This window comes from Cetorhinus maximus, chromosome 1, assembly GCF_964194155.1.
Source record: "Cetorhinus maximus chromosome 1, sCetMax3.hap1.1, whole genome shotgun sequence".
NCBI classification, from domain to species: domain Eukaryota; kingdom Metazoa; phylum Chordata; class Chondrichthyes; order Lamniformes; family Cetorhinidae; genus Cetorhinus; species Cetorhinus maximus.
The window spans coordinates 170990315-171013707 of NC_135879.1; the positions used below are offsets into that span (position 1 = coordinate 170990315).

General features: G+C 41.4%; 1 protein-coding gene across 4 annotated transcripts in view; it reads left to right on the forward strand.

Annotated features, from left to right (window-relative positions):
* The window catches only part of arl15b (ADP-ribosylation factor-like 15b), a 292713-nt gene that overhangs the window by 206017 nt on the left and 63303 nt on the right, over positions 1-23393 (forward strand). The window contains exon 5 of one of the 4 annotated variants that reach the window (XM_078549875.1): positions 15080-15120. The exons of the other annotated variants lie outside the window; for them this stretch is intronic. Within the exon in view, the coding sequence (XP_078406001.1) occupies positions 15080-15120 (41 nt within the window). The remainder of the gene's footprint in view (positions 1-15079; positions 15121-23393) is intronic. 4 annotated transcript variants of the gene reach the window in all.

The following is a 23393-nucleotide window of genomic DNA, read 5'->3' on the forward strand; positions in this document are numbered from 1 at the left end:
ATGGTGCGCCAGTGATGGAGGGAGTGGATGCTTAAGGTAATGGATAGGCTGCCAATCAAGCGGGCTGCTTTGTCCTAGACGATGTCAGAGTAAGTTTGCGCAGTCTCCACAGAGAAGAAATTCAGAACAGTCTCTAGCAGTGCAGTAGTAAGAATAGCTGCTATGGAAATATTAAAACGTGTGCACCAGTGAAGTGTTAAGGTGAAAACACATTGGCTTGGATTTTCCAGTAATAATGACAAGGAAATTGTCACCGTTTGCGTCATTGCCCCTTTGAAATAAACAGCAACTTCTGACACCCACACATGTACAATTAAACTCAGAAGCCAGAAGTACTGTCAGCCATTCTGCCCTTCTCCAGAAGGTGTACCTACTGAGTTCACCCCAACCCCTAAGAATGAAATCAATTAGAAATCATTAAACAGACAAGAATTTTGACTGCTACACTATTAGTCTTGCTGTAAAAACCCTTCATAATGTTATTCCTTGTTGAACAAGGTACTCAACTGAATTTTTAACAGCTTACTAATTTCATAATTATTGCTAAACACCCTCACTGACCCTGAAAGAGTAATTTTGTTTGTTGAATGTTATATTTTTCCATTATGATAAAATTCCATAATTTTTCAAGAGGTTTGTTTGATACTTAACTTCAACCTTAATCCCAAGTGTACGTTCCAATCATTTATTTCTCTACCTGTAAAAATTAAAAATGAAGGGATTGTGTTTTTTTTTAACTTCCTGGTTTGCTGTCTGAGAGAATACTTCAATTTGCCTGCTTGATGTCATCACTGCTGCTGGACGTCTGGAGATTTCCTTGACTTGACAGCAGATTCAGACTGACATCAGGAGCGAGGAGCTCCTTATCATAGGGATTGCTAGATCTTTGTGGACAGCTTTCTTCGAAGCCAGTGGTGAGCACTGTTGCTTTCCCATTAACTGTGAAATCTGGTCTCTTGTTGAGGCAACATAGAGGGAGCTTTATTATCCATCTAATCCTTTCTAAAACTTAATGTTAATGGTTAGCATGGCAAAATATTTAATTCAAGATAATAGCATAGTTGTTCTTGCAATTTTCTTGAATCTTTCCTCCTCCTCCTCCTCCTCCTCCTCCTCCACTCACCGCCCCGCCCCCCCCCCAAAAAAAACTAGCATCTTTGACCTAAGCCAGAATGAAAAACAAAAATATTATGGTTAAATGGAATGGGTTTGATTAAACTCCTGATTTCATGCAGTGAATTGATGTCAAATATCTGTACCATTTGATATACTTGAAGTTCATAAAATGATAATCTTGCCCATTTTGTTTTGTAGTCCTTTAATTACAATGATGGCTTTGTATTAGAAGACTCATTCATACAGAGCTTCTTGTATGAATTGGACTTTCAGACTGTATTTGAAGATTTTCCTTTTATTTAGCCTGTATACAAACAACATCTCAGACTTTCTACATTTCCATACCTGAATTCAGTTTCTGACTGAAATGGTAATGATTTGTCAATTTAGACAATAGGAATTTCTGTTGGGTTTTTATATCAATTTAACTAAAATCATCATCTGCATATCTCAATTTGGCACTCAATCTGAGAGGTATAAGAGTTAACTGTGAAATGTTATCAGAGCGCACAACTGCTGTGTACTCTGCATCAATTTCCAGGCATGATGTAACTGAGGCCGCCAAATGGATTTTTCATTACGTACGAACATATAAAATTGACAGGCAGGTAAAGACAAACTGGTCCATCAAGCCTGCCCAGCTCATGACCAGATACCTTTCTCTCTCTCTTCCTCCTCGCTTGCATCACCGCCACCCATGTAGCCATGTAACTTGAAGCCACTTACAATGGGCAAGATTTAATATTTAGCAAAAGCTGCATTGGAATTCTTATTTATACAAATATGCTTCTAAATCCATTATAAGAATGAAGAAAAGTATTAACATTGTATATAAATGTACTACACCAACCAAAGCAAGCTATGGTACTGGTGATCCTCATGCAATAAGGTTGAATCTCAGCCAGACCCTTAGAGCTATTGAGTGGAGTTGAGGCATTTCCTGATGAAGAGAAGGAAACCCAAATTGGGGTCCTTCCAACTACAATTTGTATATGTTTGAGGAAATAGTTGAACAAATATTGGACTGAGCATGGGTCATCTTGTTTTCTTGGTGAGAAATAGCATGTAGCACAGGGATACCAAAACAAATCGAAAACAAATAAATGACAGATAAAATTCATGTATTAAATAGTTACACATACAATCTACTCCCATGTCTTTTTTTAAATGGTTTTTTACACTAATAGGTATCATGTATCTAATACTTTTACAAGTATATTGTTGTGATCCTGGACCAGACCCCCAAGATCTTGGTACAATCTGGTTGGGGGCCAATAACTTTGTTTAAAGTAGACAAAGTTTGTGACTCATGACATTTGCTTAGAGAATAAAGCCACAAGATTCTACAGGTCTTGAACAAACAAAAATACACTTTACTATACAAGGTCAGAAAGATAAAACAATTTGCAATACCTATCTTATACTCTAACATTCAGGGTTAATATGAGGTACATGTGTATTAACAGGCAAACTGTGGTCAAACACACCACACTGCACAATAAATGGCAGATGCAACCAAGGCAGAATCCACTGATTTCTCAAGAACTCACCCAGATGTCAGCACGGTGGGTCAACCAATCTAGTTGAAATTCTCTTTCTTTTTCTCACAAGGGAGTCCAGTCTTCACCTTCGAAGATCAAACCTTGAAATTCTCGCCAAAAGTCGCTCCGACTCAGATGGCGTCAATGACGGCCCACCTCACAGGGTTTCAATCTCGCCTTCCGAGATTCCATTCCCCTGGATTCCCAAATATGTATTTGAACACCAACTCACAAGCACAACTTCAGCTCTTCAGCCATCACGAGCAGAATACTACTGCTCCAGAGTGATACCTTCACCCCAATGGCCCGCAGCATGGAGTCACCAACCTTCTGCTGCCCTCTTCGATTGCCAGAACTTCTCCCGAGCCCTCTTTTCCAGGGTTTCTCCTAAGCCCTCACCACTTAAAGTCTGCCAACTGCAGCCCTGTTTCTGCTTGGAGGGTTTTTCTCTGCTCAATTCTCTTAACGTTACTGGAACTCTCCCTGCCCCCTCTCCATGTCCCCTGTCAGGAACTCGTCTTTGGAACCTCTCCCTGTCTCATGCAATGGAGTCTTCCCCGAAATGGTGCCCTGCTTCTGGGTCACATGACCTATTTTTCCAGCACCGTTTTCTTTTGCGCAGGCGTGCTGAGCCCATCCTCGGCCCGCAGAACTTAAAATGTTGAATTGCTCCCGATTTGCGCTTGCACGGAAAGTCCCAAGGACTACTGGGTATTGGGAGCTCCTCCGCCCCCTGCCCCCCATAACCATATAAAAAAGAGATTAACTAAAATAAATGTTAGTTTCTCCTGTCTTTACCTTTAAGAAACTATCATCGGAAATGAGAAAATAGTGGACATTGAACAGACACTTTGTGTCTGTCTGACATAAATTATACCAGAAATAGAGAGTAAAGCAAGGGCCTAATAAGATTGAAGAACTTAAAGTAATTAATGTCAGCGGAGAAGTAGTATTAGAGAAACTTCAAAGGAATAAATGCCAACAAATCCCCAGGATCTGTTGTCCTACTCCTAGGGTTCTATAAAAGAGGTAGCAGCAGAGACAGTGGATGCGCTGGTTATGATTTTCCAAAATGCTCTAGATTCTAGAACAGTCAGGGGCTTGGAAGATAGCCAAAGCTATTCAAGAAAGAAGAGAGAGAAAATGGGTAATTACAGGCTAGTTAGCTGGACTATTTGTCAGAATAAATGACAATAAATAATTAATTGTCAGTAAAATGCTGGAATGTATTATTAAGGAAATCTTAATGCTTAGCAAACTTAGAAAACAATAGTATGATCGGACAGTCAGCTTGGGTTTACAAAAGGGAAACCCTGTTCAACAAGTTTATTAATCTTTTGAGGATGTACTAGTAGGGTAGATAAAGGGGAACCAGTAGATATAATATACCTGGATTTTCAAAATCCATCTAGTAAGGTGCCTACAAAAGGTTACTAGGCAAGTTAAGGGCTCATTGAGTTGGAGGAGTAATATATTAGTATGGGTGGAGGATTGGTTCGTGGAGAGGAAGCAGAGAGCAGGATAAATTTAGTATTTTCAAGTTAGCAGACTGTAGCAAGTGGAGTGCCACAGGAGCAGTGCTGGGGCCTCAGCTATTTACAATGTATCTTTATGACTTAGACAAAACAACTAAGAGTAATGGTTCCAAGTTTGCTGATACAAAGTTGGGTGGGTATGTAAGCTCTGAGGAAGACACAAAGATATATACAGGCTAAGAGAGTGGCAACAAAGTGTCAAATGGAGTATAACGTGGAGAAGTGTGAGGTTGTTCAGTTTGGTAGAAAAGAATAGAAAAGCAGAAACTTTTGATATTCAGAGAGACTTGGGTGGAGCCATAGAGTCATTACAGTGCAGAAGGAAACATTCGGTCCATCGACCTGTATAATGCACTCGTAGAAGAAAAACAAAGTTAGCAGGCAGGTTCAGCAAACAATTAGGAAGGCAAGTTGCATGGCCTTTATTGCAAGGGGGGCTGGAGTAGAAGTGCTATGAAGTCTTACTACAATTGTATTGGGCTTTGGTGCGACTGCACCTGGATTACTATGCGCAGTTTTAGACTCCATATCATAATTTTCAGTTCTCTGCCCAAAGGCAGGACTGACCCACAGTGCCATGACCTCCACCATGGGTAGGGCAAGGAGGAGGCAGGTCCCAAATCTGCCCAGCTGGAATGGGGATCGAACCCCATGCTGTTGGTACCAATCTGATCCACACTGGCAGTCTAGTCAACCGGCCCCCAAGGAGTCTGAGTTACTGTGGCAATGTGCATTTTTGCATGAATGTTGTAGTCCGGAGCTATGGATAGTGATAGCAAAGGCTCCGATTTTCTTTCCATTACGTGGCTGATCATGAATCTCTCCTGATCTTAGCGCCTGCCATTGGCTTATGTTGTAAGGATTTACAGGTTAACATTCAATCTGTTTGGCCGCATTATGAACGCATCTTCCTTGGCCATCGAGTCCTGGAGTGGGACTTGAACCCAGAGCTTTTGGCAGGGACACGACCCATTGAGCCGCAACTCCACCACCTCCATATCTAAGAAAGGTTATATTTGCTTGAGGGTGGTACCGCGAAGGTTCACTAGATTAATTCCTGTGATGGGAGGCTGAGTAAATTGGGCATATACTCTCTGGAATTTAGAAGAATGAAGGATGATCTCATTGAAACATACAAGATTGTTACCAGGCTTGTAGGGTAGATACTGAAAGGTTGTTTCCTCTGGCTGGGGAATATAGAACACTGGGGGCTCAGTCACAGGATAAGGGGTTGATCATTTAGAACTAAGATGAGGAGAAATTTTTCTCACTCAAAAGTTTGGGAATATTTGGAATTCTCTAATTCAGAAGGTTGTAGATGCTATGTTGTTGAGTTTGTTCAAGGTTGGGATAGAGAAATTTTTGATTTCTCAGGAAATTAAGGGGTATGGAGAGTGAGCGGGAAGGAAGATATGACGCAGAAAATCATATAGTGTACTTCTCCTATTTCTTATGTTACTTTAACAGTTAGACAACGGAATGTGATCATGTTAGGAGCTGAAGTAATCTTTGAGTGAAGCAAAGCATATAAATATTTAAGGCCAGCTCACTGAATGTAACCTATTCCATTTAAACAGACAGTGTTAAAATGAATGTTGTTTGTGCATCAGATCCTCAGCCAATATAACCAGGGACTCCTGTCTTTATCGTCTGTAAATTTACTTCATTGAAGGGCCAAGGAACGCTATGTAACCCTTGTGAAAATGTTTTGGTATTGACCAAATTACACACTGTTCCTATAACGATATAAAATTAGAATCATAAAAGAGTTACAGCACAGAAAGAGCTATTTGGCCCATCATGTTGCTGCCAGCTCTTTGCAAGAACAACACAGGTAGGCCCACTAACCCCTTGCTTTTCTCATTTGTATTAATAACCTGGCATCTGCTTTATCTTTCTTTCAAATCCAGGGAACAGTCAGTGGTTATAATCGGAAATTGTTGAACTCAATCTGGAGCCTGGAGAGTTTAGGAAATCTAAAGCTTGTCAGCTACATTAAAAAATATATTTTCAGTGTACAATGAGTTTAAGCAGAGATACAATGTGAAAGCATGCATATTATGTACGCATTGATTTCTCAACAGCAGTTAGGAATGAATAACAAATGCTAGCCTTAGCTCACATCCCAAGATTGAATGAAAAAAACCATTGCAGAAAAGCAGTTCCAATTTATGTGTCTCACTTGAGGTTAAAACTCAAGTCAACTACCGCTCCACTAAAATTATGGAAGCATAGAAACATAGAAAATAGAAGCTGGAGTGGGTGATTCGGCCCTTCAAGCCTGCTCCATCATTCAATACGATCATGGCTGATCCTCTATCTCAACACCATACTCCCGTTGTCTCCCCATACCCCTTGATGCCTTTAGAGTCTAGAAATCTATGTATTTCCTCATTAAATACATTCAGCGATTTGGCTTCCACAGCCTTCTGTGGTAGAGAATTCCACAGGTTCACCACCCTATGAGTGAAGAAGTTTCTCCTCATCTCAGTTCTAAATGGCCTACCCTGTATCCTGAGACTGTGACCCGTTGTTCTGGACCCCCAGCCACAGGAAACGTCATCCCTACATCTAGTCTGTCCAGCCCTGTCAGAATTTCATACGTTTCAATGAGATCCCCTCTCATTCTTCTAAACTCCAGTGAATACAGGCCTAGTTGGCCCAATTTCACCTCATACGACAATCCTGCCATCGCAGAAGTCAGTCTGGTGAACCTTCGCTGCACTCCCTCTATGGCAAGTATATCCTTTCTTGAGTAAGGAGACCAAAACTGCACACACTACTCCAGGTGTAGTCTCACCAAGGCTCTGTACAGCTGCAGTAAGACAGCCTTGCTCCTATACCCAAGTCCTCTTGCATTGAAGGCCAACATACCATTTGCCTTAACTGCTTGCTGCACCTGCATGCTTGCTTTCAGTGATTGATTGGTGTACGAGGACACCCAGATCCCTTTGTACATCAACATTTCCCAATCTATCACCATTTAAATAATACTCTGCCATTCTGTTTTTCCTACCAAAGTGGATAACTTCACACTTATCCACATTATTCTGTATCTGCCATGTATTTGCCCACTCACTCAACTTATCTAAATCGCTTTGAAGCCTCTTAACATCCTCCTCACCACTCTCATTCCCACCTAGTTTTGCGTCATCCGCATACTTGGAAATATTACATTTGGTTCCCTCATCCAAATCATTGATATACATTGTGAATAGCTGGGGCTCAAGCAGGAATTGGGCCAAGTTGAATGGCAAACCATTCTAACCCCGGCAGCAAGGCATGAGCAATTATGAAACTCGGGCCTCATTCTGTAGGCCCCCAGTTAGTTGTCCACCTGAAAACAGTGAAAAGAGGCAGCTGGCCTGCAGGGATGCAAGCAGCAGGTACCAACAAATGGGTATCCAGCACTGAGGTTGCAGAGGGTCTTGTGATCAGTGAGTGGGGAGCCTGGGACAATCTTGCTCCTTCTGGCCCCAGAAGGAAAATTTTTTTAAAATTCAAAACTTACTGTTTGTACCCCTGATCCTCTTCCTGGCTGGAAAGCCATAAACTTTGGTGTTATTGCCTGTTCAGATCACTAGTTAAAATAGCAGTTAAGGACTGATGATATAATCAAGAAATGATCTGCATATTTAAAGGATGACCCTGGCAGCCAGATTCTCATGGGTGTCCTGCTCATTTCTCAAAAGAGCAGATAAAGTTGAAGATGGTGAGAAGGGAGTGGGACGTTGGCACTTTGGCTGCTGATTTCCTTCTGCCTTGTTCAGGCATTCCAAGACCAGAAATTGAAGGTGTGACCAACTTGCCTGTGCTGCTCAGCTCCATTCTGCCTTTAGCAGCTCCATTCTGCCTTTAGCAGCTCCATTCTGCCTTTAGCAGCTGGGACATGAGGGAAGCCTATGCTAACCTGAAACGCATTGAAAATTATTAGGAAAAAAATCAGTCAAAAAGGGTTCACTCAACCCAGCATCAGTATATAAGATTCAGACTTGTTGAGTCACACAGTATACTATTTAAAACTCAGTCCTTTTCACTGGGATATATAATTAAGGTTGCATAGTAATATTTTTGTCACGTGCATACATTTATTTTGAGTAAGCCTGTCTGCCTGTAGCAGGCAGATGCTAATTGAGAAAGCTTGCAGGAGTTCACTTAAGTCATTTGAATTTTTCATACCTTCAAAATACAGCAGCCATGCTGATGTGTTCGAACCGACGTCATGTTCTAAAAAGCTTAAGAAAATGGTTACAGGGATGAGGGACTTCAGTTATATGGATAGATTGAAGAAGCTGGGGTTGCTCTCCTAAGAGAAGGTTGAGAAAAGATTTGATATGGGTGCTCAAAATCATGAGTGGTTTGAACAGAGTAGGTAGGGAGAAACTGTTCCCTTTGGTGGAAGTCTCGAGAACCAGAGGGCACTGATTTAATGATGACAGGAGGACAATTTTTTTTACACTAAGTGGTTAGGATCTGGAATGCACTGACTGAAGGGTGTTAGAGATAGACTCAGTCATGGCTTTCAAAAGGGATTTTGAAAAGCAGATGAAGAGAGAAAATTCGCAGGGCTATGTGCTAACTAACTGTGCCCCTAGCCAGGCTGTTCCAGTACAGCGTTGACACTGGCATCTATCCGGCTGTGAGGAAAATAGCCCAGGTATGTCTTGTACACAAAAAGCATATCCAGCCCGACTAATTATCTCCCCATCAGTCTACTCTCAATCATCAGTAAAGTAATGGAAGAGGTCATCAACAGTGCTATCAAGCGGCACTTGCTTAGCAATAACCTGCTTACTGACGCCCAGTTTGAGTTTCGCCAGGGCAACTCAGCTCCTGACCTCATTACAGCCTTGGTTCAAACATGGAGACAAGAGCTGAACTCCTGAGGTGAGAGTGACTGCCCTTGACATCAAGGCCTCATTTGACCAAGTGTGGCATCAAGGAGCTCTAGCAAAACTGGAGTCAATGGGAATCAGGGGGAAAACTCTCTGCTGGCTGGAGTCGTAACTATCCCAAAGGAAGGTGGTTGTGGTTATTAGAGGTCAATCATCTCAGTCCCAGGACATTACTGCAAGAGTTCCTCAGGGTAGTGTCTTAGGCTCAACTATCTTCAGCTGCTTGATCAATAACCTTCCCTCCATCATAAGGTCACAGTGGAGATGTTCACTGATAATTGCACAATGTTTATTTACCTTTCACGACGCATCAGATACTGAAGCAGTCCGTGCCCTTGTGCACCAAGACCTGACCAACATTCAGGCTTGGGCCTACAAATGGCAAATAACATTCACATCACATGAGTGCCAGGAAATGACTGTCCCTGACAAGAGAGAATCCAACCATCTCCCCTCAACATTCAATGGCATTACCATTGTTGAATCCTCCACTATCAATATCCTGGGGGTTACCATTGACCAGAAACTAGAAGAGCAGTCAGAGACATATGAACTTAACTGGGAATTCTGTGGAGAGTAAGTCACCACATTAATCCCCAAAGCCTGTCCACCATCTATAAGGCACAAGTCAAGAGTGTGATGGAATATTCTCCACTTGACTGTCTGCAACAAAACTCAAGAAGGTTGACACCAATCAACATCCACTGCCTCCACCACCAACGTGCAGTGGCAGCAGTTTGTACCATCTACAAGATGCACTATAGCAACTCACCAAGGCTCCTTAGACAGTGTCATGATAATTGATTGTAATAGTGGACTCCAATATTAGATACTATATGATACTCTGTACTAGATAGGGGGTCACCTGACCTGGGAGTTGATAGTCTGATAGCACATGTTGGAGCCTGTCTTGTTAGAATTCAGTTTCTGCAGATATGTGTTTATATTAGAAAAATGTGTCATCAATAAAGTTAGCTCAGCTACAATGTCGACAGCCTGTGTGCATCATTGAAACAAGACATGGTGTCAGAAGTAAACTATAAACAACAATAGGGGTTCGGAAACCACAGACAGATCTCAGTTTGGAGGGAAATCTCACCAAAAACCGGAGGAAGTTCTGTATCTCACAGTGATGGGCAGTGATAAAAAAAAAGACCCTCAGGTACAGTCTTCCATCTTTCTTCACGTAGCAGGGGAAGCAGCCCTTGAAGTCTATAACACATTCACGTTTGAAAATGATGTGAAACAAAATGACTTGAAAGAAATGATGGAAAAATTCAAAGCTTACTGCAGCCCTAAGAAAAACATCACTTATGAAAGATACTGATTTTTTTTTTACGTGCACAACATTAGTCAGTACTTAACTGAGCTGAGAAAATGAGCTATATCCTGTGAATTTGGAAAGCTTGAAGAATCACTCATCCAAGATAGAATAATTTGTGGGATCGCAAATGACTCTCTGAGAGAACAGCCTTTGAGAGAAGTTGCTCTCACATTGGAGAAAGCAATAAATATCTGCAGAGCAGCAGAAACAACAAAATGCCAGATTAAACAGATGACAGAAGATGATCAGCCTCACACGGTCAAGCAGTTAGATGCAGTTAAACAGAAACAGCCCTGGGAAAGAACAAACAGGCAGTCTGAATGTAAAAAGAACAAAACTGCTATTAAAACGTTTTAATACAGCCGATGCAGAACAGAGCATTTACCACGAGTTGTCCAGCCTATGGAAAGCAGTGTAAGAACTGTGATAAATTAAATCACTTTGCTAAGATGTGTAAATCAAAGTAAGCGCACACAATTGCAGATGATGACACAGACACTGAAACTAAAATTTTCGTTGGTGCAATGACAAATTCCAAAGAAGACGAATGGAAGGAAGATTGATTTAAAAATTGCCAATATGATGGTGAATTTCAAGCTTGACACAGGTACACTGCAAATGTCATTCCCATAAGCCTGTATTGTAAGATAAGCAAAGAAAAACAGCTAATTAAAACAAAAGTGAAGCTAAACACTTATACAGGTGAAAAAATTGCAGTCAGTGAACTAAAAAAAGTCTCAAGCACTTCCATTCATAATGGTGAAAACTGATGCAAAACCCATTCTTGGAATCAAAGTTTGTGAAAATCTGAAACTAATCAAGAGAAAAATGATTGTCACCACTGATGACATCCTGAGCATGTATAAAGATGTGTTCCAGGCTGTCTAAAAGGAGAACACATCAAGATTGACGAAGCTGTGACACCCAAAATACACCTAGGAAAATACCAGTAATGCTGAGAGACCAACTGAAAGGAGAATTGGACAGAATGGAGAAACTTCACATCATCAAGAAAATTGACGAACCAACAAAGTAAGTTAATCCAATTGTAATTGTAGAAAAAACAAATGAGAATCTGAGAGTCTGTCTGGATCCCAGAGACCTAAACCAGGCAGTACAAAGAGAGCATTATCAGGTGCCCACAGTAGAAAAAATCATATGTAAGCTAGCTGCTGCTAAATACTATTCAGTGTTGGATGTGAGTTCAGGTTTCTGACAGGTCAAGCTGGATGAACGCAACTCCTATCTTGTACCTTCAGCACACCATACGTGTGACACAGGTTTTTACGCTTACCTTTTGGTATTAATTCAGCTCCACCAGGAGATGTTCCACAGGGCAGCGAAGCAGCTATTTGAAGGGTTAGTGGGTGTGGAAACGTATATCAACGATGTGCTGGTCTGGGGAGCCTCACAAGAAGAACACAACCACAGACTGAGGCAGGTGCTGACCACAGCTAGACAAAGGAACCTCAAGTTGAAGAAGAAAAAATGCAAAATAGGTCTTCGTGAAATCAAGCACTTGGGACATGTGCCAACAAGTGAGGGACTGAAGCCAGACCCGAGTAAAATCGAAGCAGTTTTGAACATGCCACCCCCAGAATGTAAGAAAGACTTGGAGAGGCTTTTGGGAATGGTGACCTACCTTGGGAGATTCATTCCGAACATTCAGACCTGACAGCACCTCTCAGACGACTTCTACAAAATGATGTGCAATGGCACTGGGAACAAAGTAACCAGAAAGCTTTGACCAGTCTGAAGAAAACACTGACCCAGGCACCAGTGTTAAAATATTACGATGTTAGTCAGCTGGTCAAGATCTCAGTGGAGGCTTCAAAGACTTGCCTGGGAGCTGCCCTCTTGCAAAATGAGGCACCAGTGGCATATGCTTCAAAGCTAATGATGGAAACACAGCAGCAGTATGCCCAAATAAATAAATGCCAGCAATTGTGTTTGGGCTAGAACTCTTCCACCAGTTTTCTATGGCAAAAATGTGGAGGTAGAATCTGATCATAAGCCTTTGGAAGCTATACTTAAAACCCCCTGAACTGTGCACCACTAAGAGCCCAAAGATTACTAATGCATCTGCAGAAGTACCAGATCAGAGTTAAATACAAACTGGGCAAGGAAATGTACATCGCAGACACTCTGTCACGTGCATACCTACCCATTACGGAGGAAGAGGATAAAGAAACGGAAGCACAGGTTCACATGCTGACAAATAACTTACCTGTCGCTGTAACCAAACTGGATGAGATCAGGAAGCGACCAAGAATGACACCATCCTGAGAAAACTGCAGCAGATTATGCAAACTGGCTGCCCCACACATCGGACCGGGGAGCCCCTTCTGCTGTACAAGTGTACTGGAACTTTTGTGAGGAACTTCATGTAGCTGAAGGAATACTTTTTAAGGGAGAAATATCATAATTCCTGCAACACTGAGGAAAGAAATGCTGCAGCGCATAAGTGAAAGTCACCTCGGCATTGAAACAGGCAAGAGAAGAGCTTGAGATGTAATGTATTTGCCAAGAATGGGAGCACAAATCGGGGGAATGGTGAATGCGTGTACAATATGCAGTAAGTCACAAAAATCAGAACCACTTCAACCACACACTGTTCCAGAGAAGCCCTGGCAGAAAATTGGAGTGGACTTGTTCACATTTGACAACAGTGAGTACCTACTAGCAGTAGATTATTACTCAGTGTCTTGAGTCTGTGATGCTGAGAAATGATAGTAAAAGCATTGCTGTAATAAATCATTTAAAATCTATTTTTGCTCGCCACAGCATACCTGATGTGCTCATCTCAGATAAATGGTCCACAATTCTCAGGCACTGAGTTTCACAAATTTGCACAGGACTGGGAGTTTTGCCACACTACGTCAAATCCCAAATATCCACCATCCAACGGAATGGTGGAACGTACCGTGCAGCCCTTAAAACACCTGTTGAAGAAGGCAAAGGTGGACAGGAGAGACCCCTACCTGACTCTGCTGGATTTCAGGAATACTGCATTAGAGGGCATTGGATTATCTCCAGCACAGCTCCTGATGGGGAGAAGACTAAGAGCTAAGCTTCCAACTGCGCCCCAACTGTTATTTCCACAGCTAGTGAGCTACAGCGTGCAAGTCCTGCTCAAACTGAGACAGCAGAAGCAGAAACTACTTTGATCAAGGCGCCTGACCTCTGCCTGATCTGAACATGGGAGAGACAGTGAGGATTCAGCATGAAGGGACCTGGAATCCTGCTGTTGTCACAGGAATCACAGGAGAACCATGGCCTTACATAGTGCAGACTCCAAACAACAACAGTACAGCATAAACCAGAAATTCTTAGGGAAAACAAATGAAACACAACCCTACTCTGAACCAGAAAGTGTAGCTGAAGATCAAAAACCAGAATGCACCATGAAGCAACAGATAACCAGACAAAGCCTGAGAGTCCTGAAAACTATCCAAGGGGTGATAGTGACACAGAGCTGGAGAAGGCCCCTTGTCCTTCAAAACCACCTCTTTCACCATTCAAAACATCCAGTGGAAGAATTTTGAAAAAAAAGAGATACAAAGATGAGTAAAAGACAAAACAAACTGATCAAAACAAGTGAGAAAGAATAGATAAGACTTTGTGTACTTGAGTTGTATAAAAAAAAATTTTTAAAAAGGGAAATATGATAATTGATTGTGGTAGTGGACTCCAATATTAGATACTATATAGTACCCTGTACTAGATAGGGGGTCACCAGACCTGAGAGTTGAATGTCCGATAACACATGTTGGAGCCTGCCTTGATAGAATTCAGTTACTGCAGATTTGTGTTTAAATGTATTATCAATAAAGTTAGCTCAGCTTTAATGTTGACGGCTTGTATGCATCTTTGAAACAAAAAACAAGACAGACAGCACCTTCCCTGCCCGTGACTTCTACCACCTAGAAGGATAAAGGCAGCAGATACATGGGAATACCACCACCTGGAAGTTTCCCTCCAAGCTACACACCATCCTGACTTCAAGCTATATCGCCTGTTCCTTCAATATTGCTGGGTCAAAATCCTGGAACTCCCTACCTAACAGCACAGTGGATGTACCCACACCACATGGACTGCAGCGGTTCAAGAAGGCAGCTCACCACCACCTTCTCAAGGGCAATTAGGGATGGACAATAAAAAAAATTGCTGGCCTAGCCAGCGACTATTTGAGAGATTTATTAAAAATAGATGTGGGGAATGGTACTAGCTGAGTTGCTCTTGCAGAGAGCTGGCATAGGCTCGACCTCGACCAGCAGGATCACCACCTTCTGTTTTGTAACCATTCTTATGAATCTGTGATTTACAGCTCCTTTAGGCCCATGTTTTGTTTCTTTTCCTGTCGCATTATCACTTCCTTTTGCCTTCACCTTCATCCCTTCTGTGATTTAATCACTCCTGCCCTCCACCCTATCACATACCTTCCCTTTAGTTCATTTCTCCCCTCCACCACCCTCTTGCCCCCTACCCCACCACTTTTCCCATTCTCTCTGTTCTGATAAGCTGGTACGTGTTTAACTCTTCCATATCTGACGACAGGTCATGATGACCTGAAATGTTACCTCTGTTTCTCTTTCCACAGATGCTGCCTGACCTGCTCTGTATTTACATCATGTTACATTTTCTACCTCTTTTTCTTTCCACCACAAGCATAGGGAGCTAACCCTGGGACTGCAAAAGAATATGGCAAGGTTGGTAGCACACAAACTTTTCCATACTATATCATGGTGGTAAGCAGTGGAAAAATGACACATTAAAATAAATATACCAATCTTCTTACCTGGTATGTCAGTTGCATTTCCTGTATCTTGCAGTTTGAGTCAAGAAAAGTAGTAACCAATAATAACATGCTGTAAAGGTGGTAGTTAATATTTATTGCAAGTTAAGAGTTTCCACACAAGAGAGAACACCAAGAACACCCAATTGGGTTTTGTTTGCTACGTTTAATTGGGATGTAGCTAAAATCATTTAGAGAATACGTTCTGAACCACACATTGATTCCCAGTGTATTTAAATCAGTTGGAACAGATTTTACTTTCTTGAGGATATTTTTATAAATTGAACATCTTGATGTTCATATAAACAACCTCAAACTGCTCCAGAAATGAATGAGCTCACCAACCGAAGTAACAAAGTGATAATTTTTCTGCTGAAGATCCAGATCATTTTACTCAAAAATGCCTCTACTCCTAAGAACTGGACTGTCTGCTACCAGTACAGACCTCCCTTACCTTGATTAATTCCTTCCTGACTTGAAATTGTGCAAACCCAAATGAATATGGTGTATTTATTTTGTCAGCTGAGTATATGTTAGTTCCTTTTAGTAATGGTGTCTACATAAATATTTTTAGCTTACACTATTTTCTATTTGTGATGGCAGTGTAGACAGCAAATGTGTTAGATAACAAGCCAAAAAAGATAAAAATAAAGTAAGCAGATTCCCTCTCATGTGCATTATGGAGAATAGTTTGTCTGACTATTTGACACTTTTATATGAGATATTTGAGTAAACTAATCCAGCAGTAAATTACCAACTGCAGTAAAAGGATACTGTTGAAATTGAATTAATTTTTCAGTGTAAAGCAGGAAAGATCTTGGAGTTGAAAAGGCAGCAGTGCAATTAAATGTAAAAGCTCATTTCCAAAGTTACCACAGATAGGTATCACTGTGCCATCTTTTCAGCTGCTCTCACACTTGTGCTTATAAGACTTCAATAATTCAGTGACTTTATCTGAATTTTTTTCTTGGCAAAAAAAAAAGTCACCTTGCTCTCCTTTGAGTGAAGACTCATAAATTTCATGCCCTGCACGACCACTGTGTGATGTCAGCCAATTAGATCCTGGCGGTAGATTCAAAGATAATAGTATGGTAATGATTCACAAGGTGAAGTAAAGATAAACCATTCATATAGTCACAGGCCAACTGTATAAGTGGGTGCTGAACAGAGCATTTTCTGAATGCTGAAATAGATTTCTAATTGAGAAGCCTTCAAAAGGAAGAAGGTTTCTGTCAAATGCCAAAGAGCTCTAAAGCTTGCAAATACAGAAAATTCCTGGGAGACTACAACTCAAAAGCTACCAGCAATCTCCTAGGTGAAAAGGTCATGGAAGTTGTTTGAAGTTGTTAAACAATGTCCGGCATTGTACAAAGTTTAAAAAAAATTAGGCAGGCCTCTGGAGGGGAAGCCAACTTGCCCAAGTGAGGAGCATAGATTTGCAGCCTTGTTCTGGTTAACAGCACAGCTGTCCTAAGAACTTATTTAGATTGGAGGGAACTGAGGTGGGTGTTGCTGACCCTGGTTCTGAAGCAGAAGATTAGTGATTTTTGGAAAACCATTTCATTTAATATTATGTGTTGGTTTTATTTTAATTTAATATAGGCCTGCCAACAAGTCTTTTAAAATAATTTCAGTATATGTATCACACAGGATATTATTGGCAAAGCAAAACAATGAGTGGTAGAAATACCATGTATTAGGCGGAACGCTTGCTTTGCTTCATAAGGGTGACATGCTACAAAGTACTTAATTGTTGAATGTACAAATCTTATAAAAAAGAGAAAATAAAAATGTGAGAGAGAAAGGAAGATATGGAAGGAACTGCTAGCATATTATTGGAGGAAAGGATTCTACTTGTTTAGACAAATGAATATGGTTGTACAAATTAGCCAATAAAACTAAAGGTGCTTTGGTTAAAGAAATGGACGCAACTGAGCTCACCTGCCACCCCCACTCCCCCCTCTCCAATAACTTGACGGGCAAATGCAAAATCGGCTGCAGTATTAACTGACCTCAGCTGCATTGCATTTGGCCTGAGTGCTTTCCGGGTTGAGAGGGGAAAACTAACCTGTAGATAGTAACATCTGCTAAAAGTCGCTATGTAAGTACACATGGTTATGGATGAACTCGGTAATTAAGAACTCTGCAGTCAAATTGATGTGTACTAATCATGCCAGGATATCAGAGGGACACCATTGGTCATAGAATATCATACTCTGACATGAGTGGCTTCCTTCATAAGGGATCACAAAGAGAAAAATTGACAAATGATTACTTTTCAGGACAAATTTCTGTTGTAGTCTTTCAACTTTGTGAAGAATAACATTGCTTTCACATGACTCATTAACATTAATTCCAAATATATAATTAGCGTCCGTGGGCAACAGACTTTATCAGTTGATAAGGACGTTTGGCTCTCTGTAGGCAAATAGATTGATCGATAGATAGTATGGTTAACAGAAACCAATATGTGGAGAAGAATTTTCCCTTCTCTCCGTCTTTCAGCATTCCAAAGTGACTTTTCCCTCTGCGATGCCCTGGTCCACTCTTCAATCACTCCCAACAATCCCTCCCAATTCTATGACGCCTTTTGATGCAAGTGCAGAAGATATATCTGCCCTTTTACCTCCTCCCTTTTCACCATCCAAGGTCCCAAACACTCCTTCCAGCTGAAACAGCAATTTTTGTACTGCTTTCAATTTAGCATACTATATTTGCTGCTCACAATGGTCTGCTCTACAATGGGGAGACCAAACATAGACTGGGTGACTGCTTTGTAAAATACATCTGTTCAGTCTGCAAACCTTGATCCCTAGCTTCAGTCGCCTCTCATTTTACTTCTCCCCTTTCCTCTCACTCTGACCTTTCTGCCCTTGGCCTCCACCAGTTTTCCAATGAAGCTGATCACAAGCATGAATAACACCTCATCTTTCATCTGGGCACTTTACAACCTTATGTCGACGTCCAGTTCAACAATTTCAAATCGTAACCTCTACCCTTTTTTGTTTTGTTTGCTCTGCTGGTTTGTTTTTGTTTTCCCTCTTGTTTCTTTTTTATTTCCTCTGCATTCAGACAGTAGATATTTAGGATCCTGCCATTCACACCTCCTCTAGATATATTTTTGTTTCTTTACTTATCCCATAAGCAACTCTCTTTGGCCTTGCACCATGAAACTTTTTGTCATTTAATTTGCTGCCCTCCACCCTATCACTGAACTTCCCTTTTTTTTTTCTCACCTTACCCTTTTCACTCGCTCAAAACCTATCACATTTCTAACTTTTCTCAGCTCTGTTGAAAGGACCCAGACCTGAAGTGTTAACTCTATTTCTCTCTCTACAGATGCTGCCAAACCTGTTGAGCTTTTGTGTTTTAATTTCAGATTTCCAACACCCATTGTATTTTGCTTTTATTTGTGGAGAAGGGCATTTCAATTGTCTTTTGAAATGTTTAATATTTTATAATACGTAATAATCTTAAAAAGTGGACTATATCATAACTATCAAGCATATCTTTTGAAAGGACTGTGTTGCAGAACACCATCTGATTGACTTGGGCATCTGAATGCTATTTCTAGCCTGGCGGTGGTTTCAGTTTTAGGCCGTGTGGGGAAATGTGTCTAATTACATTGCTTTTCTTCAGTATTCCAAGTTAGAAGATATAATTAGCTCTGCTTTCGGACTGTGGTCTGAAGGACAAAACATAATCAGGATTATATTTGAAAACGCTTAATTTATTGATGGGTAACCAAGAGGAAACATCAAGGATACAGTACAGCACACCACAGATTTCATTTTTCTTTCTTAATCTTGGAATGTCACCGTCACTTGTAAGGCCAGCATTTCTTGTCCCTCCCTAATTGCTTTTGACAAGGTGGTGGTGAGCTGCCTTCTTGAACCACTGCAATCCCTGTGTTTTAGATGCACCCAGAGTGCTGTTAGGGAAGAACTTCCAGGATTCTGACACGGGGCCAATGAAGGAACGACAATATATCGCCAAGTCAGGATGGTATGTGACTTGAAGGCAAACTTACAAGTGATAGTGCTCCCATGTGCCTGCTGCCCTTATTCTTCAAGGGGATAGAGGTTATGAGTTTGAAAGGTGCTATAGAAGAAACATTGGCGAGTTGCTGCAGTGTATTTTGTATCTGGTAAGCGCTGCAGTCATGGTGTGGCATGGTGGTGGAAGGAGCAAATGGTTCACCATCTTAAACAACCAATTGGGATGCTTTGTCCTAAATGATGTCGAGCTTTTTGAGTGTTTCCACAAGGATTGTGCAGTGGACAGCACTGCCAATACTGCCATGGACAGATATGCCTATGACAGGTAGATTGGTGAGGATAAGGTCAAAAAGGCTTTTCCTTCATTTTCATTCTCTTGTTGCTTGTCAAAGGCCCAGTCTGATAGATATATCATTCAGACCTTTGCCAGCTCGGTCAGTAGTGATGCTACCAAGCCACTCTTGATGGACATTGAAGTGCCCCACCCAGAGTACATTCTGTGTCCTTGTTGCCCTCAATGCTGCTTCTAAATGATGATCAAAATGGTGAAGTACTGATTCAGCAGCTGATGCCATGAGACTTCATAACATCATGAGTCAACGTTGAGAGCCCCCAAGGCCGTTCCCTCCTGACTGTATACCATTGTGACACCACTTCTGGTGGGACTCTCCTACCAGTGCCGGAATAGGACATACCCAGAGATGGTGATGGATGAGTCTGGGAAGTTGGCTGAGAGGCTTGAATTCTGAGAGTATGACTATGCCAGGCTGCTGCTTGACTTTTCCATAAGACAGCTCTCCCAATCTGGCAAAAGTCCCAATATGTCAGTGTGGAAGACCTTGCAGGGTTAACTGGGCTGGGTGTGCATTTCTCGTGTCCAGTGCCTCAGTCGATGCCAGGTGGTCTGACCAGTTTTTTTCTTATTGGCCTTTCTCATTGCAGTTTTCTACAACTGAGTTGCTTGCCAGGCATTTTGGGAGGGCATTTAAGAACTAACTACATTGCTGTGGGTCTGGAGCCACACATGGGCTAGGTCAAGGACAGATGATTTCCTTCCCTAAAGGGAATTAGTGAGCCAGATGAAATTTCGAGACAATGTGGTAGTTTTATGGTCACAATCATTGATAACAGTTACGACAGGATGAGAGGAGTGTGCAGTTTATCTAGCCCCACTACCCTGCAGGTCGCACCATTCGTTCACTCACCAAAATGGCCAATTATTTACCTTTGCTACTGTTAGACCCAAAATAAAAGAGACTTTAACCAGGTTTCTTTCAATAAACTCAGAATGATTGATTTATTATACAGCAAAACTTTTTTAAAACAAGTTGCAGGAACTAGTTTACAATTGTAATCTGGAAGTATAACTGTCTATCCCCTTTAAAATTCAGACACACAGATAGGGGTCTCTGCAGAGATGGGCAGTTGACTTTATATTAAAAAAATAAAGTTCGCAGGACTTTGATGCTGTTATTTGGAGCACCCATGTATGAAGACAGATCATTAGTCCCTGTAGAGGCTTGGAGGTTCTTACCAATAGAGCTTCGACGTGGAGAAAAATAGAGCCGGATCAATCCTCCTCGTCTCAGTCTCTCAGGTTTCCAATGGCAGATAAGTTCCACTGAGATGAGGATTCTTAGCTGGACACTGACAATCACACGATTTCAGGCAAGGCAAAGAAAGTGTGGGTTGGACAGCTTTTCCCCTTCCCAGTTCAGTCCCAACTGAGTTCAAAACATAAAGCTCCTCCATCAGGTGACTTCCAGTAAATCACTAGGCCTTTGCCTTTAAACAGTCTTTTTTCCATCAAGTTAAAGTAATTGCAGGGCAAATAAGCACACAGCTCTTCCCCACCACTGCCCCCCCCACCCACGCTCATTCAAGTACCATGCTGGTCAGGGGATTTCTTGGGAAAGACATGCGTGTTCCCAGACCAAAGGTGAACTTATGACCTCTTATTTAAAAAAAATACTCGTGTCCAAATAATGCACTCTTTTTCCAAATTTTTAAAAGAATATATCGTCCTGGAAGACATGGTTCTAACACTACTAGCTTTTATTCCAAAGTGATTTCATTGACTGAGTTTAAATTCCTTAGCTGTTGTGGTACAATTTGAACTCACCACCAGATCATTAGTCTAGATGTCCGGATTACTCGTCCAGTAATACAATAACTATGTTACTGTACCCAACATCATGGAGTCATAGAATATACATCACAGAAACAGACCATTTGACCCAACCAGCCTATGCTGATGTTTATGCTTCACATGAGCCTTCTCCAATCCCACTTCAGTATAACCTTCTCTTTGTTTCTTCCTCATATTTATCTAGCTTCCCAAAGCTTGAAAAGATCAAGTTAATCAGGAAGTAAAAGTAATTCAAAAAAAAAAATGGCCTAGATTTTTCAATTATAATGATGATAGCTGGAGTCATACCTGGCACAAAGGAAGATTGTTGTGGTTGTTGGAGGTCAGTCATCTCAGTTCCAGGACATCACTGCAGGAGTTCCTCAGGATAGTGTCCTCAGCCCAACCATCTTCAGCTGCTTCATCAATGACCTTCCTTTCATCATAAGGTTGGAAGTGGGGATGTGCACTGATGATTGCACATTGTTCACCATTCGCAACTCCTCAGATAGTGAAGTAGTCCATGTCCAAATGCAGCAAGATCTGGACAATATCCAGACACGAGCTGACAAGTGGCAAGTAATATTCGCACCACACAAGTACCAGGCAATGACCATCTTTGACAAGAGAGAATCTTAACTATTGCCCCTTGACAATCAATAGCATTACCATCACTGAATCCCCCTACTATCAACATCCTGGGGGTTACCATTGACCAGAAACTGAACTGGACTTGCCATATAAAAATGAGAGCAGGTCAGAGGCTAAGAACCCTGTGGCGAGTAACTTGCTTCCTGACTCCCCAGAACCTGTCCACCATCCACAAGGCATAAGTCAGGAGTGTGCTGGAATGCTCTCCACTTACCTGGATAAGTGCAGCTTCAACAACACTCAAGAAGCTTGACACCAACCAGGACAAAGCGGCCCGCTTGATTGGCACCCCTTCCACAAACATTCACTCCCTCCACCACCAATGAACAGTGGCAGCAATGTGTACCATCTACAAGATGCACTGCAGAAACTCACCAAGGCTCCTTAGACAGCACCAGACCCACGACTGCTACCATCTAGAAGGACAAGGGCAGCAGGTACATGGGAACACCACCACCTGGAAGTTCCCCTCCAAAGACATTCACCATCCTGACTTGGAAATATATCGCCATTCCTTCACTGTCACTGAGTCAAAATCCTGCAACTCCCTTCCTAATAGCACTGTGGGTGTACCTACACCACATGGACTGCAGCGGTTCAAGAAGGCAGCTCACCACCACCACCTCAAAGGCATTCAGGATTGGACAATAAATGCTGGCCTAGCCAGCGATGTCCTCATCCCGTAAATGATTTTTAAAAAAATTCAAATTGGAAAATCTATGCCAATAAGTTAGTTGTTCAATTTTCCAGAAAGATTAGTTTATAACCAGCGACAAAAAGAATAAGGCTGAACACTGAATCATACCATGATTAAAGAAAATTAGCCAATGACAGACAACTTTTTGTATGTAAATAATATTTTCTTTCTGAAAAAGTTAATTGAATTCTGTGAAAGCAGATGCACAAGAAATTACACGATGTACCCTAGGAAATTTTGCTCCTTTGTATATGTTCTTAAATTGTGGTTTTACACTGCTCGTGGGTTCTAGGGCACGAATTGTGTTTCCTTGACTAATGTAACTATAAGCTGAGTAATATGATTTGACATAACAGCCTGTCTACTGTTTTTGTATCGCCAGTGCATGTTTCAAGCGCCATTGGGATAGATGGTTGGCACTGTGGTTATTATTCCTGCTAATGCCGGAATATGGTTATTAAAAGTTGACTGTAAATGGATTATAGCCCCTGGCAATTATCAATAGCTATTTCCTTATCTAATCTATATCATATAGTTGTCAATTACTCAGGCTCAGAAAACTAAAGTAAAGCCAACAAATGTGCATCGATCTACTTTTTACATCGCTTGTTCTGTTACTATGAGAACAAACAGTAGCCTTTAGCTATTCTGTAGCTCGACATCTTTCTTTATACATCATCTGCACCTATTTTTAAACCAAATGAAAGCAGGTC